General features: G+C 44.1%; 1 protein-coding gene across 1 annotated transcript; it reads left to right on the top strand.

Annotated features, from left to right (window-relative positions):
- Window positions 1–1,692: 1,692 nt before the first annotated feature.
- On the top strand, window positions 1,693–4,879 carry LOC129495495 (C-X-C chemokine receptor type 4). Its single transcript, XM_055303055.1, has 2 exons — window positions 1,693–1,794; window positions 3,744–4,879. Exons 1-2 carry the CDS (start codon window positions 1,780–1,782, stop codon window positions 4,710–4,712), a joined length of 984 nt encoding a protein of 327 aa, XP_055159030.1. The 5' UTR covers window positions 1,693–1,779; the 3' UTR covers window positions 4,713–4,879.
- The last annotated feature ends 18,765 nt before the right edge of the window (window positions 4,880–23,644 follow it).

Here is a 23,644-nt window from a genome sequence, read left to right as displayed (position 1 = left end):
AACACGGTTAGTTTCATCCAGTCATTATTGTGTCCTAAATGAGCAGTTTCTAAGAGTCCCACCTGCTGATCTCAACATCAGCTTTTTTTAATAATAAATTTATTTTTTTATTGGTGTTCAATTTACCGACATACAGAATAACACCCAGTGCTCATCCCGTCAGGTGCCCCCCTCAGTGCCCGTCACCCACTCACCCCCACCCCCGCCCTCCTCCCCTTCCACCATCAGCTTTCAGGAGATGAGGTCCTTCACCAACACACATCGGGGGAGGGGAGGGGTGCCGAGGACAGAGGACAGCTAGGCTCGGAGAGACGGCCGCAGACCATCCCGGGAGCTCCTCCCGACTGAGAGGTTTCATCCTAAGGAAGGGGCTGGTGTGTTTAGGATGCAGTCTGGGCAAGCGCTCTTCCCGGGACCATCCCGGGGTGCGCGCCGCAGCGCCCTCCCGCCCTCTCTGGCTGGCGCTCGCAGCCTGGGCCCCGCGGACGCCGCGCGGGGAGGGATGGAGGGAGGGCGCTGCGGGCGCGGCCCCTGCAAACCCCGCCTGCCGGGGCCTCGTCCACGTCCAGCCCCACCCCACCCCTCCCCCACCCCACCTCGCCCGAGCCGTCCACCCAACTTCTTATCCCCGCGGCCGCTCGTCCTCCGCGCGGAGTGCAGGAGGACGCCGGGTACGCGGCCACACGTGCGCTCAAGCCGGCTTGGGATCCCAACCCTCGGCCTCGTCGCCGCCAGCCGGCTCTCCGGCTCCTCCGCGTGGGGGCCTTGTCCTCGGGTTCGGGGCTGCGCGCCCCGCGCCGCGAGCAGGGCATCGCACACCCCGGCCCCCGGTGGGCTAAATGCAATCGCTGTTGTGCAAATGAATGAGTGATTGTGTGCACGTTTGCCTCGTGATCTGTTACAGAAAGTGCTATTCGCTGAGCGACTCTCGTGCTAAGGCGCACTTACACACACGTCTGGGTACGGCGGTCACTACTGGCTGCCCGGGAACACGCACCTACTTCCCTGGCACAGTCTCCCTCCTTGATCACGCCAAATCATCCTACCTCTTCGGGAAGCGTTTCCGTATTTTGCACACCCGATGCGGGCACTGTTCCTGGGGATGGGCACGTATGCTCGCATACAGTTGTGCTCCGAAGGGAGAATCGTTTTGTTTTCTGAACGGTCTGCAGCCGCTGAGCGCGCGGGGAAGGGAGTCACAAGCTGGACCCGCGTGGGCGTCGCCGCCTACGGGCTGGGTTATGCTGGTACGTCACTACCCTTCTCCGGGCCTCAGTTTCCCCATCTGTAGCATTCCCGGGGCCGGAATTCCATCCACGTGAGCAAGGATGGATGCACACTGGGTCGCGTAGGGGGCCCGCGCCTCTCACCTCCCTCCGGGCGCGCTCAGCGTTCCCAAGTTGGGGGACGCCTCCGGGAGTCCCTCCACGCACAGCTCGAGACGCACAAGGTGACCTCCAGCTAACAGCGGCGGCTCAGGGGATTCCCAGGTTTGCCCCATTAACCTCGCCGGGGCTGCAGCGCGGCGGGCCGCCGCCCCTCCCTCGCGCCCTCCTCCCGCACGCCAGCCCCTCTCCCCCCGCACCCCGCCTCCCTCCTCCCGGCCCCGCCCGCCGCCCACCCGCGGCGCATGCGCCGCCCGCCGAGCGTGTTTCTATAAAAGTCCAGCGTCAGCCAGAAACTTCACAGTGTGTTGTTGGCTGCGGCAGCAGGTAGCGAAGTGACCCCGACGGCTTGGGTGCTCCGGTAGCCACGGCGGCCGGAGGGCGAGCAGTGACCATGGAAGAGCTCCATGTAAGTCCGGTTTCGGCCTGATTTCCTTACACGCACAAACACGAAAACTTAGGGCGCGACCCCCCTCGGAGCGAGCAGAGGCGAGCGGAGCGTGGGAGGGGCCGGCCCGGGAGAAGGAGCGTGGAGGGGAGTTTCCGTGCGCGTGGCTACCCTGGAGGACCCGGCAGGATTGGAGTCGTTGGCTCTGCAGGGAGAGGAGGACAGATGCGTGTGTCTCCCCTGGAGCCTCAGACCCAAGAACGTCCTGTACAGCCGCGGGCGGCGCCGTCCCGGGACTCAGCCCGAGGATGTCTCCGGGGGGTGGTGAACTACAGGAGCTGGAGCTGGAGGTGGGGGCGGCGCGCGGGGCTGAGTTCCCAGGGCGAGGACCGCGCCCCTTGTTAATCTCAGGCGCAGGCGGGGGTTGGGGGGGCGCCCTTGAGGGGGGGCGCGCGGGCCCTAAGCTCTGCACAGCCCGCGGGGCTGCGTCAGGACCCCCCGCCGGCGAGCAGCGGGCGGGAGAGGCGGGCATCTGAGCCTCGGCCCCGCGGGGACGCGGCCGTGGGAAGCGCGGCGAGCGGCCCCGGGCCCCGACGGCGGAGCATGAGGGCGCCTCGGCGCAGCAGGACCCGGAGGTGTGCGCGGCGGGGCCCCGCGGGAGGCTGCGAGGGCACCTGGGCTGCGGGAGCTTGCGGCGCACACGGGCAGGTGCAAGTGGGGAGACCGTTTGGCCCTCGCCGATCCCAAATGCGCCGTCGAACCGTTGGTGGTTTCCTGGAGACTTTGGAAAACCCCTTACCAGGAAGGCTTTTCGTTTCCCCGGCGGCGCGCGATTCAAAGGCTGTTCGGGGGAGACGCCCATTCTCTCCCCAACACCCTGTGAGCCTGCCCTTGGCGAGGGGCTGGGCGAGACGCCGGGAGCCGCGGCGCCCGCTGGTGGGCGTGGGCGCAGGGCAGGCGCGGAGGTCGGGGGTTCGCGCCCCCCCAGGCCTCAGGGCGCCCTCCGCCCCGAGGCTTCCAGCTGCAGACCTCCGACCCCATTTACTGGGTCAGTGGCGGGGTGGGAAGCGGCCCGGGAGGGTGAGGAAATGAAACTCGGGGCGAGGACCATGAGCGCAGACCCCGTGACCTTCCCCTCCCAGTAGATCGCCGCGCTCCCCAACGTCCCAGACGCGCCAAGAGGTGGACGGGTCGGGCGGAGAGACCCGCGCCCAGAGGAGCGCAAGCCCCAGGCGCTGTGCGCGCTCCGCACCCCCTTCTAACAGCCCCGTTCAGCACCCCGAGCGCCACAGATCCTTCCTTTAAGGCTGGATCCTCCTTCCCCCCTACATGTTGCTTGAAGTACAGATTGGTTTGTGTTTGCATGGACGAGGGGAAGGCAATGTTTTGTGCCTTAGGAGAAAGTTTTGAGGACCCCCCCCCTCCATGCTCATTCTTTCCCTTTTCCCTATCCTGGGGAAACCTTCGTATAGAAAATCAATCCCAGCTCCTCGGAACTCAAGCTTCCGTTCCCACTCCTCGCCTGCCCCCCACCCCCACCCCACCTCTCCCACTCCCTAGGGCGCACAGTCTAGGAGTGGTTCCCTTTGTGTTTTGTTTTGGTATTTTCCCTCCCAAGGTTCCCCCCCCCCAGTGGGTGGGGTAGAAGAGTTAGCAAAGATGTGACTTTCAAACACTCAGAATCTCAGCGCCCTTTTGTTCTAAACAAAGAATTTTGTAATTGGTTCTACTTAAGAAGGATATAACAAGTGACTCTGGGGAAGATGAGCAGGAGGGTTGCAGGAATCTATAACAATTCTCTTGTGCCCATCCACTCACTACTTCATCCGAAGCAGAATGTCCTGAAGAAGCCTGGGCTGACTTGGGTTTTATAAATCACTTTTTAAAAATCGCAGAAACATTTTTTTTTTAATTCGGAGAATGCCAGCTGAACTAGAAAGTTAACATCCCTTCCCTTGCCTCTTTTGCAGATATACCCTTCAGATAACTACACAGAAGAGGACTTGGGCTCAGGTGACTATGACTCCATGAAGGAACCCTGCTTCCAGGAGGAAAATGCTAACTTCAACCGTATCTTTGTGCCCACAGTCTACTCCATCATCTTCTTGACTGGCATAGTGGGCAATGGATTGGTCATCCTGGTCATGGGTTACCAGAAGAAACCGAGAAGCATGACAGACAAGTATAGACTGCACCTGTCTGTGGCAGACCTCCTCTTTGTCCTCACACTTCCCTTCTGGGCAGTTGAGGCTGTGGCAAACTGGTACTTCGGGAATTTCCTGTGCAAGGCAGTCCATGTCATCTATACTGTCAGCCTCTATAGCAGTGTCTTCATCCTGGCCTTCATCAGTCTGGACCAGTACTTGGCTATTGTCCATGCCACCAACAGTCAGAGGCCAAGGAAGCTGTTGGCGGAAAAGGTGGTCTACGTTGGCGTCTGGATACCTGCTCTCCTGTTGACTATTCCTGATTTCATCTTTGCCAATGTCAGGGAGGCAGATGAGAGGTATATCTGTGACCAATTCTATCCCAATGACTCATGGTTGGTGATGTTCCTGTTTCAGCACATAATGGTCGGCCTTATCCTGCCGGGTATCGTCATCCTGTCCTGCTACTGCATTATCATCTGCAAGCTGTCCCACTCGAAGGGCTACCAGAAGCGCAAGGCTCTCAAGACCACAGTCATCCTCATCCTTGCTTTCTTTGCCTGCTGGCTGCCCTACTACATTGGGATCAGCATCGATTGCTTTATCCTTCTGGAAATCATCAAGCAAGGATGTGAGTTTGAGAAAACTGTGCACAAGTGGATTTCCATCACTGAGGCCCTAGCCTTTTTCCACTGTTGCCTGAACCCCATCCTCTATGCCTTCCGTGGAGCCAAATTTAAAACCTCTGCCCAGCATGCACTCACCTCTGTGAGCAGAGGGTCCAGCCTCTAGATCCTTTCCAAAGGGAAGCGGGGAGGACATTCTTCTGTTTCAACTGAGTCGGAGTCTTCAAGTTTTCACTCCGGCTAACAATGATCTCAAAGACTTGTATACATTAAAGAACTCTTTTTTTTTTGTTACACATTTTTTCAGATATAAAAGAGTGACCGATACTGTACAGTTTTTTATTGACTGTTGGATTTTTTCTTGTGTTACTTTAGTTTTTGTGAGGTTTAATTGACTTATTTATATAAATATTTTTTGTTGTTGTTTTTCATGTGGATGAATGTCTGTAGGCAGGACCTATTGCCAAGTTCTTAGTTGCTGTATGTCTGGTTGTAGGACTGTAGAAAAGGGAACTGAACATTCCAGAGTGTGTAGTGAATCACTTAAGCTAGAAATGATCCTCAGCTGTTTGTACATAAATAATCTCTCCATTCCGGTGAACATTTTCTTTTTCCTGTTCTTAAATGGTTTGGTTACACTATGTGATTTTGCTGTAGAAGGTGGCACTTACAACCAAAGCCTGAAGTAGTATAGAAATGATGGTTTTTCAGTTTTCTCAAGTGGACTGATTTCAGCACCTTCAATGTACAGTCTTGTATTAAGTTGTTAATAAAAGTTCGTGATAAACTTACTCAGTGTTATGTTCTGATTTCTGTTGACATTCCTTTGGCTAACAGAAGTCAAAAATAATAACATATTTATGGCATGTCAGGTCCTATCCTAGCTGTTGTAATATTTTACTTAACCCTTATCACAATTCTATGATAGGAACTCTGACTCAATTATTAATAACAGAGCTACAGTTTGTAGAGCAGGAAACTGAGGCACAGAAAGCCCAAGTGACCAGATTAAAGGCATGGTAAGTAGCATAGCCAGTATTCCAAACCAGGGAATCTTGTCTTCAAAATCTGAAGTCTCAACCACTTTCAACTCCTAGACATTTAGAAACATCCAGCCAGTTCCTATTCCTATGAAAAGTCATCTTTTGAAGGAAAAATGTATGTTAAGGAGAAAAGGGATGCAATACCATGTTTTAAATTTTACTAGGACTGACCCCTTGTATGATCCAGGTCTGTGCTGTGCCAAGCACAGTATGCTTTTTCTCATCTGATTCTTTCCATCTAGATTCCATCATTCCCTTTTCACAGACAAAGGAACAGAGATGCATAGACTTTCCATAACTTGCACTTTCAAGGGGACAAACCAGTTGATTCCATTCATCCTTCCAGACTGTGCTCTTAACCATACCACTATCGTTCCCCAGAACACCTGGTCATAAATCAACTGAACTGTTATTGAAAATAAAGCCAAAAGTGAATGTTTTCTTCATAAAATTAACCATGCCAAAAATACCCTCCTTGCAATATCTTCTATGCAAATCTCAACATTTTATTGCAACACCTAGCACCTCAAGGGTTTAACCAAGCAGATGAAAGTTAAATTGGTGCTTTCAGAGCTCAGAAGAAAGGTCCACTGAACCAAGCTCCTCACTGCTCATATTTTGCACAAGATTTTGGAGTCTTACATAATAGCACCCGTAGCTATTTACACTACCATTGTGCAAGCCCTGGCTCTTGAGTAAATTTCAGCTCTGGTCTCCATTTAAAGATAATTTCTAAACTATATAGCAGCCGTACCTATCTCATTTTGGAACACAAACAGGGCACTCCAGGCATGCACTCAAAGATAATAACCAGGATATAATCAAGGCAATATTTGGTCTACTTTTCATAATTGTTTCTGGCACAGAAAATCTATTTTGGAGGAAAAATTGCAATGTATTATCTTTCTGAGGCAAATCACATTTGTTGAAGGCAAATTATAGATCCTGTGAAGGGAAATAACTTAATTACTTAAAATAGAATCCAATTTGGCTGTACATTTCTGCTGCAGTCTATGGATCTGGAATAATTCAGAGTGGTATTCCTATTCCACTTGAGAACACAATTAGATTTTATATAGGAAATTATCTTGAGGTTTCTTGGTTTTCCCTGCGAAGCCTAATTGGATCACCCTTCATTTAAGCATAGTTTTACATGTACCCTTTGGAAGGCTTAGTCTTAAAACCATGACCATTGTAAAAGACTTCACTTGAACTTTCTCTATAAATATTTATCCTTGAGACAATAGAAGAAATCCTTGGAAGGAACTCGCTTTCTTTCTCATCTTGGCTTGAAACCTAGTCACCCCAGATTCCTCTCCTTTACCCTGGAGTCACAACAAAAGGAACCAAGCTGAAACAAAATTCCCAGTGTCACCAGTCTTAATGGGTATTTCATTCTCCCTTGGAACAAAGGTGGGATAACTCTTTTAAAAAAGAAAAAAAGGTTTGTCTCTCCTTGCCCTGAAAGCCCCACCCCCCAACATTCTCTGTCCCCACCGCACCATGTTCCAAGTGGCTCCAAAGCATTCCCTGTGTGGTGGTTTGTTCGACAATGCTGGGAAACCCAGTCTGCTAGCCAGCCCTCACATGAAGTAGCTGATTGTTCCCTCTCCTCATCCCTTATGAATGGGGCCCTTGAAGGTCAGTAATGTAGATCCAGTTGTATAATGGAAGCTAAAATATTTAAATTGTATGCATGCTGCCACAAATGGCATAAATATGACATCTGAGTTATTAATAACATTAAGCCTGTGACTGGGGAGGAAAGAAGATGTTTTTATCTTGCAAAGCCTTTGTTTTCGTAAAACGCCACTTGGCAATTCACCTCCCCCTACTGGGGGCTTCTCAGTCTCCTTTTGTGGTTATGCCTATGTTAAAATAATAATTCTGGGGGACTCTTTTAATAGGAAACTCTACAGGTTTTATTTTAACAATCTAACAAGCTTGATTTTCTCCAAGCTTATTGTAAGATAGTAAAGGCTCCATAAACAGAATTGAGTTGTCATTATGTCCATGTAATACTCACTGAGGAGGCGTAGGGACCACTGGAGACAAAATTCACATTACCTTAGAAAATAATCTAGGCATCCTCCAGCACTTAAAAATTTGACATTGCAGGGATCCCTGGGTGGCGCAGCGGTTTAGCTCCTGCCTTTGACCCAGGGAATGATCCTGGAGTCCGGGGATTGAGTCCCACGTCAGGCTCCCTGCATGGAGCCTGCTTCTCCCTCTGCCTATGTCTCTGCCTCTCTCTCTCTCTCTCTGTGACTGTCATAAATAAATAAAAAATAAAAAAAAATTGACATTGCAGCCTGGCATCGTAGGGATGTACCCAGCCCACTTTGAGGAGGTCTCCACTTGGCCGTCAATGTGGCTTAGCCAGTCAGTGTTGGAGATCCAAAAGTTAGCCAGAGGAATGACCTTTCCATGAGCACAGCCCAAGAGAAACATTGTTGAAATGAATCCTTTCAAAGCAGCAGCTCTCAACTGGGGCAGGGTAGAACCTGCGGGAGGGGAAGGCAGGGGGAGGAGGTGGTGGCAGGGGTCACTCCCCCAAGAAATATTTGGTAAACTCTGGAAATATTTTGGTGATTATACCGGAATGGGTGGGTGGGTAGGTAGGTAAAGTGCTACTGGCATCTAGTAGGGGTAGGGGGCAGGGATGCTGCTAAACATTCTACAATTATCCAGCCCAAAGTGCCCAGAATACTCAAATTGAGAATGTTTTTTCAAGATGAGGATGACAGGATGATAATAATTATGAAAATAAGGATATATCCAAACAATATAATCCCATGAAATTATCAATGGACAAAGTTCCAAGGTCTCCCTTCAGCACCTCTATCTGGTCTCACTTCAATGCATTCTCATTCCCCCTTACTCAACACACCATTCTCTTCCACCTTTACTTCTTCATCATCTTGCTGTAATGAACATGTCTTTCCGTCTTCTTCTCTCATACAATGCTAGGAAGGCACCCCACAAAGGGAAATAAATGGTAAAGGGTGACTGCTGCAGATTCTCTAGCTCCCACCCAATATCTGTCTCCCTAAAGACCACAATGTTTACTCAGCTAATCCTCACCATAGTCTGCGACTCAATTTGGAACACATCCCACTTTGCTCCTTTTATTTAAAAAAAATAAACAAGGAATGATGAGGTACCAGGCCATTGCTCCATTGTCTACAAGTGATTTGGATTAATTTAAAGCAATCCCATTAAGTCCAACAATTAAAATCTAAAACCTTCTGAAAATCCTTCTTTCAACTGAAAATGCAAACTGTTTGCAGGCTGAGTTGAGGGATCCACAATGTTAAGAAGTCATACAAGGGGAAAGGATTTTTCAAAATCAAACAAATAGAAGTGCTCAACCAAACCATACCAGGTGCTGGATGTTTATCTGGTAGAGCCAGTCCGCGATTAAATAGATTTACATATTACAGTTCAATTAACTAGAACCCAACTCATCAACACTCTTAATTAAAGGGAATTACTTCCTCATATTTGACTCTGTTCAGAAGGAAGGTAATATTTATTGAGAGCTAACTGAACTCCAGGCACACTTATCCATGTGCTCCTCAGAAAAGCCCTACCAGTTAAGTATTACTCTCTCCATTTTCAGGCAAGAACACAAAGAAATTAAACTACAATAATGGGGTTATGTTCTTTCCCCTGTGCATACTATAAATGGCACTGAAGCAGAACCAAACATGTTCTGAGGCACATCCTCAAGTTCTCAATATCTTCAGTTCAAATGACTCTATCTTTTTTAGGTTGACTTCTACGTGATATCAAAAACAGTTATCACTCACCTTGAGGGCTTCCTACATACAAGGTACTTTGATTATTTAATCTTCATGACCACCATATGTAGTAGGTATTATCATTTCACTGTTTTACAGATGGAGAAACTGAGGCAAAATTTATTCAACATCATGTAGGTATGAGGTAAAACCCGGATTTGAACACAGGCAGGCTGACACCAGTGTGTGCCTTCTTAAGCACTACAGTAACTTCATTATCTTCTATCGTGTTAGCCAAGGTAATACCATGAGCTCAAAAAGATCCTCTGTGTTCTTCAATCCTCTTCAGGGTTCAGTAATAGACACTTGTATGATTATACTTTGTAAAGCAACAGAGCAGATACTGATTTTTTTAAAGATTTTATTTATTTATTTAGTTAGTTATTGGAGAGAGCGAGATCATGAGCAGGAGGAGAGAGAAGGGTAGGGAGAGAGGAAGAGGAAGAGGGACAAGCAGACTCCCCAATGAGCTGGGGCCCACATGGGGCTCAATCCCAGGACCACAAAACCATGACCTGAGCCAAAGTCAGACGCTTAACCAACTGAGCCACGCAGGTGCCCCCAGAGACTGATATTTTAGAAAGAGTTTCACTATTAGTCATTGAAATAAAATAGGGTTAAGTGCCTGGCACATAGTAGGAGCTCAATAAACATTTGTTGAATGAGTGAATGAATGAACACCCATGAATTTCTATTCCTAAGAGCACACCATGCTCTAAGTATTCTGATTAATGTTGGCATGTGACTTGACCTCCTTCCTTCATTCTTTCAGGCATTCTTTAATTGAACCATTTATTGAACAGTACCCTGGGCCAAGCAGGTATGAAAGTTACTCAGTGTAGAGGAAGATATAATCCTTTGGTGTTCTAGATAAGCTGGAAAGATAGCTAAAGGACTCCCAGACTTTCCATACTGCCTTACATTTTAAGATATCAAAGTTTCTACCTGCCCACCCTATTTTCCTATTATATGATACCCCCTCACTCCCAGTCTTGCTTCCACTGATTCTCCATTTAGGGAAGAGCAGATCCCTGCCCACCTCACAAGCTGGGTTAGCAGCTCCCAATCCTGGTCTTCCTGTGTCACCAGCTAAAGGCTGGCTGGCTGTTCACGTCATGAGGATAAGAGCAGAAATTCTGTCAAACCATAGGATACAGGAAAGAGCCCTAAAGGCAGTTTCTTGGCCTTCTGTCCATAGGAGACAACTTGTTAGGCCCCTGGGATTGAGGAAGGATTCAAGACCATCACTTTGGGCCACATCCTACTTCCTCTGGCAAGCCTGCTCAGTCTCTTATCAGTCCAAAGTGAGCTTTTCCATCCCAAATTCTTAGCTCATGAAGTCTGTAGTGTGTAAACTAGCACAAATAAAAGGCTTTTTGCAAAGATAAAAGCAGCTATTGTATGTTATTACAGTTATTCTTTTTTTCATTCTAAAAACAAACTTTGCTTCTTAACTGGTGTAATGTCTTAAGTGCAGAGAACTTTGCACTCTAACATAGTTAATTCATAGATTTGATTTGATGAAAAAATAATCAGATTCCATAAGGTTGTGCCAGTGTTAGCTAAAATTATATAAGGTTAGCTCAGTTGGTTAGAACTTGATGTATCTAAAGCCAGGATCAAGGGTGAGTCCCACTGGGACCATCTTTAAAGTAATGGTACACATGGATGCAAGGACAATGTCTATCTTGTTTATAGCTATATCTCCAGTCTCCAGAACAGGAGTGGAAAGCTTTTTCTGTAAAGGCCCAGACAGTAAGTATTTTAGCCCTAGAAGGCCATACAGTTTCTGTCATAATTACTCAATTCTGCCATTGCAGCAGGAAAGCATCCAGACACAATACATAAATGAATGAGAATGGCTGTGTTCCAATAAAACTTTACTTGTTGGGATCCCTGGGTGGCGCAGCGGTTTGGCGCCTGCCTTTGGCCCAGGGCGTGATCCTGGAGACCCGGGATCGAATCCCAAGTCAGGCTCCTGGTGCATGGAGCCTGCTTCTCCCTCTGCCTGTGTCTCTGCCTCTCTCTCTCCCTGTGTGACTATCATAAATAAATAAAGAAAAAAAATATTTAAAAAAAAAACTTTACTTGTGGACACTGAAATTTGAATTTCATATGCCTTTTAAGTATCACAGAATATTATTCTTCCTTTAATTTTTTCAACAATTTTATAAAAATGTAAAAATTATTCTTTGCTTTCAGGCTATGAAAAACAGGTGGCGGGAATCCTTGGGTGGCGCAGCGGTTTAGCGCCTGCCTTTGGCCCAGGGCGTAATCCTGGAGTCCTGGGATCGAGTCCCACATCCAGCTCCCTGCATGGAGCCTGCTTCTCCCTCTGCCTGTGTCTCTGCCTCTCTCTCTTTCTCTCTCTCTCTCTCTCTGTGTGTGTGTGTGTCTCTCATGAATAAATAAATAAAAATCTTAAAAGACAGAAAGAAAGAAAGAAAGAAAGAAAGAAAGAAAGAAAGAAAGAAAGAAAGAAAGAAAGAAAGAAAGACAGGTGGCAGGTCAAATCTGACCTGCAGACTACATTTGCGGACTCCAGGTCTAAACAATGCTTAATATACAGTAGAGAAGTTCAATAAACATGAATGAATAAGTGAAACTCTAAATATAGGAAAGTTTACTCTTTAAGCTTAAGGAGCCAAGAAGAAACCCAGTGAACCAGGGACCTTTAACTCTTTGCAAAAATATCACACTTATCACTTACAAAGCACTTTGCCATTCACAAAATGCTTCCATGGGTGGGACAGGAGTCTGTATGCTGGTTTGTGCCATATTGGTTGGCAAGATCCTGCTGCCTTACTAGGTCTATTATTTAGGAAAGAAAGGTCTGGGATAACAGAGTTCCCTTTTATCCACTTTTGTGCTGTACTGCCCTCATCTCTCAGAGTGTGGGTGAAGATGGCATCTCCTTTTATAACTCCCTGTAGCAAGAACAATGACCACTCACAGATGAACACTGAGGTGCTGACTAACCTTTCAGGGGTGGGGGGCTGGGGGTGTGAGGCAGTGAGCAGCACAAGTTTTCTTCCTTCAAAATGATAATCAGAGTCACAACTTTTGGCAGCAGCTACTCAGTTAGTAAATAGGACAAAAGAAAAAGCCATAATACAACTGCAATGAATAGTGTTTCACAGCTACAAAAGCCCAAGAAAAATCAATGGTGCAGAAAGCATTTTTGGACTTCACCCCAGCTTGGGGGGGACTGGGGATAGTTCTGCTCTTCCCTTTTAGGCTTTAGGTGCCTCATGGGAATGTCAGAATTAATCTTCAAGTGTCTGCCACTGTTATGTCTCTTACTAAAAATGTCCTCAAATGAACTTCCTCACTTTATAGAATGTTCTTTCTAAGGTGGGAAGCCCAATGGCTGTCTCAGACGAGAAGACTCCGAAAAGCTGAAGCAACTTTAAAGTACTTTCTGTTTTATTTTTATTTTATTTTTTAAAAGATTTTATTTATTTATTTGACACAGAGAGAGCACAAGCAGAGGGAACAACAGAGGGAGAGGGAGAAGCTCAGCAGAGCTTCTCTGCTTAGCAGAGAGCCCAACATGGGGCTGGGATCATGACCTGAGCTGAAGGCAGCTGCTTAACTGACTGAGCCACCCAGGCACCCCTAAAGCACTTTCTGTTTTAAAGAGCAGTTTCTGTTATATCTGCGTGACAATATAAAAATGACTGCTCGGTCACCATGGTCCAGAATGAAGGAAGACAAGCTATACTGGCTAAAGTGGCCTTGTAAAAAAAATCCCTGACTAAGCCAAAACCCTATCAGTATGGAGTAAAAACAAAAGAGAGAGAAAGAGAGAGAGAGATTTGGGAGAAATAATAAATAAAATGAGAAAGAACATAAAGTACCAATTCATAAAAGAGGAAATAAAAGTGATAAACAAAAATATGAGGAAATGTTCAACCTCACTGGCAACCAAATAAATAAAAAGCAAAACATCAACACACTACTTCTCACTTATCAAACTAGCAAACATTTTCAGAGTAGTGATGTCCCAAGTCTAAGAGTCCAGTGACCCAGGCATCACTGAGGGCTGTGGGTCAGAAGCAAATGGGCCACAGAGATGTGCTCAAGAAACCTAAAAATAGGGGGTCCTGGGTTGCTCAGTGGTTTGGCGCCTGCCTTTGGCCCAGGGCGAGATCCTGGAGACCCGGGATCGAATCCCACGTCGGGCTCCCGGTGCATGGAGCCTGCTTCTCCCTCTGCCTGTGTCTCTGCCCCTCTCTCTCTCTCTCTCTCTGTGACTATCATAAATAAATAAATAAATAAACAAACAAATAAATATATATATATATAAATGTTTTTTAAAGTCTATGCATATGAAAAAAATAAAACTATGCAGTGGAAAAACAAAAACAAACAAAAACAAAAAGTCTATGCATATGAGCACTGGGTGTTATATAAGACTGATGAATCACTGAACTCTACCCTCTGAAACTAATAAGACATTATGCATTAATTAATTGAGTTCAAATAAGTTTCTTAAAAAATTAAAAAATAAGCATAATCTTTTAAAAAGTCTATGCATATGAAAAAAGATAAATTAAAATGTTATTATCAGTAGTGAAGCCATAGGCTTTTCAGCGATGTGTGAATCTTGATTTTTCTGTATTTTTAAAATTTATTATAATGAATAATGAAAAGATAATCAGCTTGTTTTAAAAGGTGTAGAGCAGGGAAGAAGGAAATGTACAAGCTCCTTCCTAGGCTATAAACACTCCAAGATAGGAACTCAGTCTTTTCCTATTTTTTTTTTATTAGTCAGGCCCAAGTAGGTGCTAAATATGTAAACAAATCAAAATCTAAGCCTGTAGTAAATGCCTCAAGGTTACAAAATCAAAGTGCTAAGGACAAGCAATCAAAAATAGCCAACAGGCTTTATAAGGTATGGCCAATCAAATAACTTCCTCTCTTTGTATCTGCATCTTTTCTATAGAAGTCTTTCTCCCAGCTCCTATCAAGGAATGTTCTAAACCACTTCTGCTCATGCTACTCTATTCCAATCCATTTTTGCTCAAAGAAAATCTTACACTTTTTAATATGCCTCAGTTTATCTTTTAAAAGTTTGATTTTTTAAAAAAAATCAGACAAGTACCTTGCTCTCAAGGTGTTTAGAATCTAGTAGTAGAATTTACTAGTAGCAAGAAATCTTTTTTTTTTTTTTTTATTTATGATAGTCACAGAGAGAGAGAGAGAGGCAGAGACACAGGCAGAGGGAGAAGCAGGCTCCATGCACCGGGAGCCCAACGTGGGATTCGATCCCGAGTCGCCAGGATCACGCCCTGGGCCAAAGGCAGGCGCCAAACCACTGCGCCACCCAGGGATCCCAGTAGCAAGAAATCTTAACATTATATTCCCAAAAGAGTTTTTGATATAACCCAATGGGTTTTTTAAAGATTATTTATTTATTTATTTATTTATTTATTTATTTATTTGAGAGAGAGAGCAAAAGAGATCACAGAGGGAGACAGGGAAGAAGAAGCAGACTCCCCACTGAGCAGGGAGCCCAACTCAGTGCTCAATCCTAGATCATGACCTGAGATCCTGACCTGAGATCCTGAGATCATGAACTGAGCCAAAGGCAGAGGCTTAATAGACTGAGCCACCCAGAAGCCCCTGATATAATCCAGTGCTTCTGAATTGACAGTCATGATGCCAAGAAAGAGTTCTAGAGAATTCTACAAGTAGAGGAGAATGGTTGCCACAGGCCAAACTGTGCTTATGGTGAGCAAAGTGGTTACAAATCAATACATAGTTATGGCACCATCTTTACAAGGCTGGCCTGTTAAGGCTCTCATAGAGGTGATAGGCATCTGGGGTCTCTCAAAAGACTTCTCCCAGGGAGGTCAAGTCTTTCAAAATCCACAGGAAAGTAAACATACTAGAAAACCCTAAAGGAAATCTCTAAAAGCTTTAGGCATTCATACATGACGGCAATGCCGTGGGGCCTGAAATGGGAACAATGTGTAAGTGGTCAACCCTAAATACTCCATTTTTGTATTGTATTAGAAAGGAAATGTCATGTTAGGGAAGAACTTCCTTCATTCTAATAAGTCCCCAAAATATAGTGGCACACAACAATGGTGGTTTACAGCATGGAACATAATGCAAGTTTTGGAGGTGGGAAATGCCAGCAGAAAAAGACCAATGTTCACTTTTGTGGAGAGTATACCACAAGTCTTTTTTATTATGTGAGATAGGTTCGGGAATCAGATAGACAGCAGGGACCAGAAAGGAAAAATTAACATTCTTCCTATGATTAAATGAAATTAATATTTCAAAGAGTAATAATTTTTTATAATTTGTATTTTTCTGGGAAACAAATTGTCCTACTATGTACATAATGTATGTAAATTCTCTTCAGAGGTGCCTGGGTGGCTCAATAGGTTAAGCATCTGCCTTCAACTCAGGTCATGTTCCTAAGGGTCTTGGGAGAGAGCCCCGAATGGGGGGGGCAAGTTCCCTGCTCAGTGGGGAGTCTGCTTCTGCCTCTCCTTCTGCCCCTCCCCCCCTGCTTTTGCTCTCTCTCTCTCTCTCTCTCTCTCTCAAATATACAAATAAAAATTTTAAAAACAAAAGTTCTTTCCAAAAAAATATATTTTAATGAGAAAGATACTATCTGGTTAGATTTAGATTTTAAATTTACATGTAAAGAAATTCCCATTGGTAGTTTCAGGCATATGGTCATTTATGAGTTGTAACTTTTTTTATGATGTGTGATGTACTTGGTCAAGCATTACAAGTATATCCAGGAATTACCAAAGAATTTTAGCCTTATACCTCATTGTCTGCTTTTTAGATACACTTACATAATTCTTTGGCTATAGATCAGACATTTGTCTTGTTTCATATAATTTTTATTTTTCATATTATTTTATTGTATTTTATTTCTATTTCCATTTGCATCCAAAACAAAGTAAAGCTTAAACCAAAGAATTGCTTATTGGCACATTTTTATAGGTCTCTGTTATGGGCTCTAGATTGTACTCCCCAAAATTCATATGTTGAAGCCCTAACTCCCAGTACCCCAGAATGTGACTATATTTGGAGATGGGCTCTTTAAAGAGGTAACTGAGTTAAAATCAGATCTTTGTAGGCTCTCATCCATGACTGGTGTCTTTATGAAGAAATTAAGGCACAGGCCCTCACAGAGGAAAGACCACGTGAAGATACAAAGAGAAGATGGCCATTTACAAGCTAACAAGAAAGACCTCAGAAGAAACTAATACTGCTGACACCTTGATTTCAGACTTCCAGCCACCAGAAATAAGAAAATTGATTTCTGTTATTTAAGCCACCCAGTCTTTGGCTTTTTGTTATAGCAGCCATATCAAACTAATACAGTCTATATAAAATACTATTATAACATGTCTTGTTCTTGTATCTTTTATTTAATAAAAACAGGAAAAATGGTTCTTAAAATATATATTCAATCACTTAACAAATATTCATCAAGCATCTACTGTGTGTCAAGTATTGGGATGTGACAGTAACAAACAAAAATCTCAGGTTTTATGGAGCTTACAGATTAGTAAACTGTAAAAAGACAATTCTTCTGGAATTATTCTTCATTTCAGAAATAGGCCTTATACATTGAGCAACTAAAAATATATTTTTTAAAGATTTTATTTATTTATTCATGAGAGGCAGAGACACAAGCAGAGGGAGAAGCAGGCTCCATGCAAGGAGCCTGATGTGGGACTCAACCTGGGACTCCAGGATCACGCCCTGGGCCAAAGGCAGACGCTCAACCACTGAGCCACCCAGGCGTCCCAAAAATATTTTTTTTAAGATTTTATTTATTTATTCATGAGAGACACAGAGAGAGGGAGAGACAGAGACACAGGCAGAGGGAGAAGCAGGTTCTGTGCAGGGAGCCCAACGGGGGACTCGATCCCAGATCATCAGGATCAGGCCCTGGGCCAAAGGCAGTGCTAAAGAGCAACTAAAAATCTTCAGAGAGAATGAGCTAGGAAAGGAAAATTGAAAAATCAAAATAAATAAATAAAACCCTAACATTGCATCTTATATGATTATATTACTGGAAGCCCTCTATGTTGTTTGGATGTTTTGGGAAGCAGATCCTGAGAGAGGGTTAGGAAGGCAACAGGTCTATTAGAAGGAATAGCCTATGAAAGGTCAAAGGGAAAAGAAGGGAATTGGGAAGAGAAAGCCTTCAGACTGCAATCTTAGGGAGGAAGCAGGGTTGGGAAGAGAGAGCCTCAGACCACAGTGCGGACCCAACAAAGGCTTGGTCAACCCAAATGGAAGCTCCGGAGAAAAGGGCATCTAGTAGAAAAGCCCCACATTGGGCAGAATCAGCCAGGTCCTGGCATTCTGACCATTCTCTATCATTTGCTGGGAGCTGCTTGGGAAGAGCCAGCATAGTGGCCTCTGCTAGAGAGCTTGGGTGTGGCCTAAAGGCACTCATAGCTGGAAACTGTCAGCTAACAGGCCTCAAGAGTTCTTTCTTGAAGGAAGTTCTGAACAACACCTTCATGGCTACTACAGCCCTCAAAAGGTAAAATAGTAACCTGGTTTTGTTGAGAGGCTTCTTAAAGTCAAGCAATTTCTTTACTCTTTTTTTTCTTTCAAGATTTGATTAAAATTATAGTTATTTGGGATCCCTGGGTGGCGCAGCGGTTTGGCGCCTGCCTTTGGCCCAGGGCGTGATCCTGGAGACCCGGGATCGAATCCCACGTCGGGCTCCCGGTGCATGGAGCCTGCTTTTCCCTCTGCCTGTGTCTCTGCCCCTCTCTCTCTCTGTGTGACTATCATAAATAAATAAAAATTAAAAAAAATTATAGTTATTTATTTATTTGTTTGTTTGTTTATTTATTTATTTATTTATTTATGATAGTCACAGAGAGAGAGAGAGAGAGGGGCAGAGACACAGGCAGAGGGAAAAGCAGGCTCCATGCACCGGGAGCCCGACGTGGGATTCGATCCCGGGTCTCCAGGATCACGCCCTGGGCCAAAGGCAGGCGCCAAACCGCTGCGCCACCCAGGGATCCCCAAAATTATAGTTTTTTAACATATAGTGTAGTATTAATTTCAGGGGTAGCATTTCATGATTCGTCACTTGCACATACCACCCAGTGCTCATTATAACAACTGCTCTCTTTAATTCCCATCACCCAGTTATCCTATCCCCATACCTCCTCCCCTCCAACAACCCTCAGTTTGTTCTCTATTGTTGGGAGTCTCATAACTTGCCTCTCTCTGTTTTTATCTTATTTTGTTTTTCCTTTCCTTCCCATTATGTTTATCTGTTTCTTAAATTCCATATATGAGTGAATCATATGGTATCTATCCTTCTCTGACTTTTTTACTTAGTATAATACACCCTAGTTCTATCCATGTTGTTGCAAATGGCAAGATTTAAGTCTTTTTAATGGCTGGGTAATATTCCAGTGTGTGTGTGTGTGTGTGTGTGTGTGCGTGTGTACACCCCACATCTTCTTTATCCATTCATCAGTCAATGTACATTTGGGATCTATTATTGATAATCCTGCTATAAACATTTGGCTGCACATGCTCCTTTGAATTATTATGTTTGTAACCTTTGGATAAAAACCTAGTAGTGCAATTGGTAAGTCAATCAGTAGCTCTATTTTTAACTTTTTGAGGAACCGTCATACTGTTTTCTAGAGTGACTGTACCAGTTTGCATTCCCACCAGCAGTCTAAGAAGGTTCCCTTTTCTCTACATCCTTGCTAACATCTACTGTTTCTTGCTCTTAAAACATAAGAATGTCTCTCAATAAACACTTTAATAGCCCAAATCAAGGTCTTTAAGGAAATATATTTTTAATATCCAATATAAACTGCCAAATACTTATATAATGGGAAGATTTAAATTTTAAATTTCTGTTGGAGTGTGATATAACCTCTATGCACAAGCAGCAATTGCCCCCCAACCCAAAGAGTTATGCTTTGAATTCAACATTAGAATTTAGAATCGAAGGAAGTCAAATATTTGAATTATGGCTTTTATTCACTAATTCATTCCATTACTACAGCCAGGTGCTGTGCTAGGTGCTGAGCACAGCAAGACATACATAGCCCCTGCTCCTGTGGACCTAGAATAGGTTTAACCATTAAACAAATATCCAAAGCAAAAAATGCATATTAATGAGGTGACCTTAGTGCTCTAAAAGAAACAAAAGAAGCTGACCTAAACTGACTTAGACCCAGGTCAGGGGAGAAGTCCCTAACAACCTGTTAACTGTGCTGGTATCTTAAGGATGAGTGTGTTTGGAGAGGATAAAAAGTACAGGAGATGATAGCATGAAGGATACACGCAAAGACCTTGGGATAGGAAGAAGTTAGCAAAACCATGGCTAGATCTCCAAGGCAAGGGGGAGAAGTGGTGCCAGATGAGGCTAGAAGTCAAGACAGGGGTCAGACCTACCTGAATGAGGACATATCATAAGGCACGTCAGGGATCTTTGATCTTTGCTCTAAGAGCAATGAAGAGTGTTTTAAAGCAGGGATTGGTTTGTGTTTTGCATTGATAACTGGCTACAGTGTGGAGAAAAAAGTAAAATGAGACTGATTTGGGAAGACCACTTAGCCAGAGGGTATATATGTGGTCCACGTGAGAGATGATGGTCCCAGTCACAGATCAGTGTTTCTTTAACCTCTACAAAGTACATTCCAAAACGCACACTGTGGAAAGGACACCACGGACTAGGAGACAGTACCTTGTCCATCACTGTAATGAAAAGGTCATGGGGGCTACAAAATAGACACAGATTTACTTGCCAAAGTTTTAGTGTTCCACTGTCATTTCAAACCCAGTATGTCCAAAACATACAAAACAAAAGGTCCTCTATAAACTAAGTCCAAGCCACCTTTCCCCATCTGCCATACCATCTTGTCTCCTCATTATTTACTTGTGAAACCTGGATATCACCTATAGGACTTCCCTCTCCTTCATCCCTGTGTCTAGTCTTTTGCTTAGTGACTTGGTCAGGACAGGATTATACTTATGTCTCCTTCTACTATGTCCTGTGTCCCTGCTCCAGGGACAGGGCCACCCCTAGGTCTCTGTCCAGAAGAACTACAGTTTATAGAAAGAGAGACAATTGAACTTTGTTTACTCATTGTATTTCATAAATACATTGGCCATTAGGTTTAAATGTCTTCTCTTTCATGTAGATTTCTGTACTGCTCTGATTGACTTCTTCCCACATTCTTAAATCCAACAGTTTACACTATGCAATTTACTTCTGCATCCACTGTATTATTCTTTAATTGGCTGCAATTTCCTGGTAAGTGAAATGAGAGATTTAGACAAGATTTATAATAAAATCAGTCTTCAAACAAAATACTGTAATCGTTCTGATTATACAAGGGGTGGTAGGCTGGAAAGCCTTCCTTATGCTCCCCCACTCTCTAACCACCCATGACATATCTTATTTGAAGGATATAAGAAGCCTAACTTGAGAATCACAAGACTTGAGCCCTCTCAGGTCTCTTCCAGCCCTAAAATTCTATGATCTGTCATTTCTTAATTATGACCAATTGTCTCAATCTTATACTTTCCTCTGATTCTCAATGCAACACAGGTCAAGTCTTTTTTACCTCCAGCCTAGAATATCACAAATTGGTTTCCTATATCTCCAGTACACTGGTCAAATAGTGACTCCCCAAAAACTCATGTCTAACTGGAGCCTCAGAATGTGACTTTACTTGAAAACAGGGTCTTCGTAGATGTAATTAGTTACAGTGAGGCCATATTGGAATAAAGTAGGCCATAAATCTAATATGACTGCTGTCCTTAAGAGAAGAGATATAAAGAAAGATACACCCTGAGAGAGTCCCATGGGGCAACAGAGGCAGGATTCAAGTGATGCGGCCACAAACCTAGGAACTCCCAAGGATTGCTGGAAGCTACAAGAGGCAAGAAAAGATCCTCCCCTAGAGATTAGGCCCTGCTGATATCTTGCTTTCAGACTTCTGTCCTCCACAAGTATGAGAGAATGAATGTCTATTGTTTTAAGGCCCTTGTAGTTATTTATTATAGTCGCTCTGGGAAACTAATACAGTCAGTCTCTCTCCAACCAAAATCCACTTTACATACTTCTCCTAGGTAAATTCTCCTTAATCTCTGCACTATCATATTTCTCTCCTACGTATTTCACTTCAGGAAGCATTTGATTTATTGAGCAACCTAGTAGGTAAAAAGCACCATTATAATGCTAGGTGTGTGGAGGTAAACAGCATCAGCATGGCCCCCACCTCCAGAGGGCTTCCGGTCTGTAGGGAAGAACAGACATCCCACAAACAGAGCCTCCATCTAATGTATAATTATAAATTATGATGTACTATAGTTGAAAAGAATAAGTTGTTATGAAGTACAAGTGGAGGGCTAAGCAAGGGGTGAAGCTGATACCTGCAGGATGAGTAGGAGCCAACCTGACAAAGAATTGAAGGAGAGACCTTCCTATACAGACAACATGTGAGCAGAGGTATGAGGTGGGGAACAGTTTAGACTGTTTAAAGAACTGAAATGGACAGAAGATCCCTTTTATTAAAAGAAGATTGGTGAGCAAGGAAAAAGTATACCAGATGAGGTTGGGGGAAAAAAGCAGAAACCTGGTCATAGAGGGTTAAGTTCAGGACTTAGGACTTTATCTTAATAAAATGAGAAGGCATCGAGAGGTTTCAAACAGGAATATGACATAATGTATTATGCTTTAAAAGCTATCTCTGATTACAGTCAAGAGAAGGGATATATGGGATCAAAAACAAAGCAAGGAGATCAAATTGGAGGTAAGGTTGTAGCTATGAATGAATTTGGATTGTGGGTGGATTTGAGGTATATATTTTTTTAGGTACAATCAACAGGACTTAATGATAAATTGGATTTGAAGAAAATGAGGAATTAACATGTTTCTGGCTCAGGAAATCAAATGAAAGAAGATCCATTTGCTTAGATGGGGATGATTGGGTGGATTGGTTAGGGGTACAGTCTAAGCTGCTATGCAAAATGGTTCCTGAGCATAGTGGCTCAAAGAATATGGAACAATTTCTCTCTCATGTAATAGGCCATAGGTAGAGAGTTCATGGCTGGTTGTATAGCTTTGCCATCCTAAATGCAATGTTTCCATTTTTTTTATTTTTATTTTTTAATGTTTCCATTTCTTGATCTAAGTTAGCTATTCTGGCTTCAGCCTTTCTAACTGCATCCCAGCCCACAAGGAAAGCACAGTTTTGAAGCCACCATCTCTTAGGCAGTTTACAGTCAATGCAGATTTCTTTTTTCTTAAAGATTTTATTTATTTATTAGAGACAGAGACAGAGAGAGAGACAGAGAGAGAGAGAGGCAGAGACACAGGCAGAGGGAGAAGCAGGCTCTGTGCGGGGAGCCTGACGTGGGACTCGATTCCGGGTCTCCAGGATCACGCCCTGGGCTGAAGGCGGCGCCAAACCGCTAAGCCACCGGGGCTGCCCTTTTTTTTTTTTTTTTTTTAAGATTTTACTACATCTTGTTTAAAGTCCCATGAATGTATGTGTGTGTTATTAAAAAGACTTTTTCTCCGTTTGGAAAAAATAAAAAGGACTTCTGTTGGTGTCTCATTGGTGAGAGCCTAGCCACATGACCACACTTAACTGAAATGGAGTCCATGAAATATAGCCTTTGGCTGGCTAGCTGTATTTAAGCTAAAATTAAAAGGTTATTTTATTAAAAGAAAAAGAGTAGAAATGATGTTGGTGTACACCAGCAGCCCCAGCCACACTGGGGAATGATCAATATATAAGTGGGAATGATGACTATGAAATGGGGGAGTTCCTATGGGGTACCTAAATGGAGGTGTCAAGTATGGAGGTGGAAATATGGATCTGAGGAGCTCAAGGGGTAGGATGAGGTCAGAGATATGTATTGAGGAGTCAGCTACCTCCACACAGATGGCATTTAAAGTTATGAGGATAGATTAAATCAAGTACAGTAGATAGAGAAGAGGGCTAAGGACTGGACCCTGAGGGCCTCCAACACTTAGAGGTTAGGTAGAGGGGGATGAGCTTGCAAAGAAGACTGAGAAGATCAGTGAGGTAGAAGAAAGCCAGAACATACGTGTTCTATGGAAACTAAGAGAAGAGAGCACTTCCAGAAGGATGGCCCATTGTTTAACATATTAATCAGAAGCTTGGTAAGATGAGGAGATGGACAATGATGATGCATCTCTATTACCTTTCCTATCTTTAACATATGTTTTTAGCCTATCTATCCAA

This window comes from Nyctereutes procyonoides, unplaced genomic scaffold, assembly GCF_905146905.1.
Source record: "Nyctereutes procyonoides isolate TBG_1078 unplaced genomic scaffold, NYPRO_anot_genome, whole genome shotgun sequence".
Taxonomy (NCBI): domain Eukaryota; kingdom Metazoa; phylum Chordata; class Mammalia; order Carnivora; family Canidae; genus Nyctereutes; species Nyctereutes procyonoides.
Note: the sequence above shows the minus strand (reverse complement) of the source record. Positions and strands in the feature narration are given on the sequence as shown.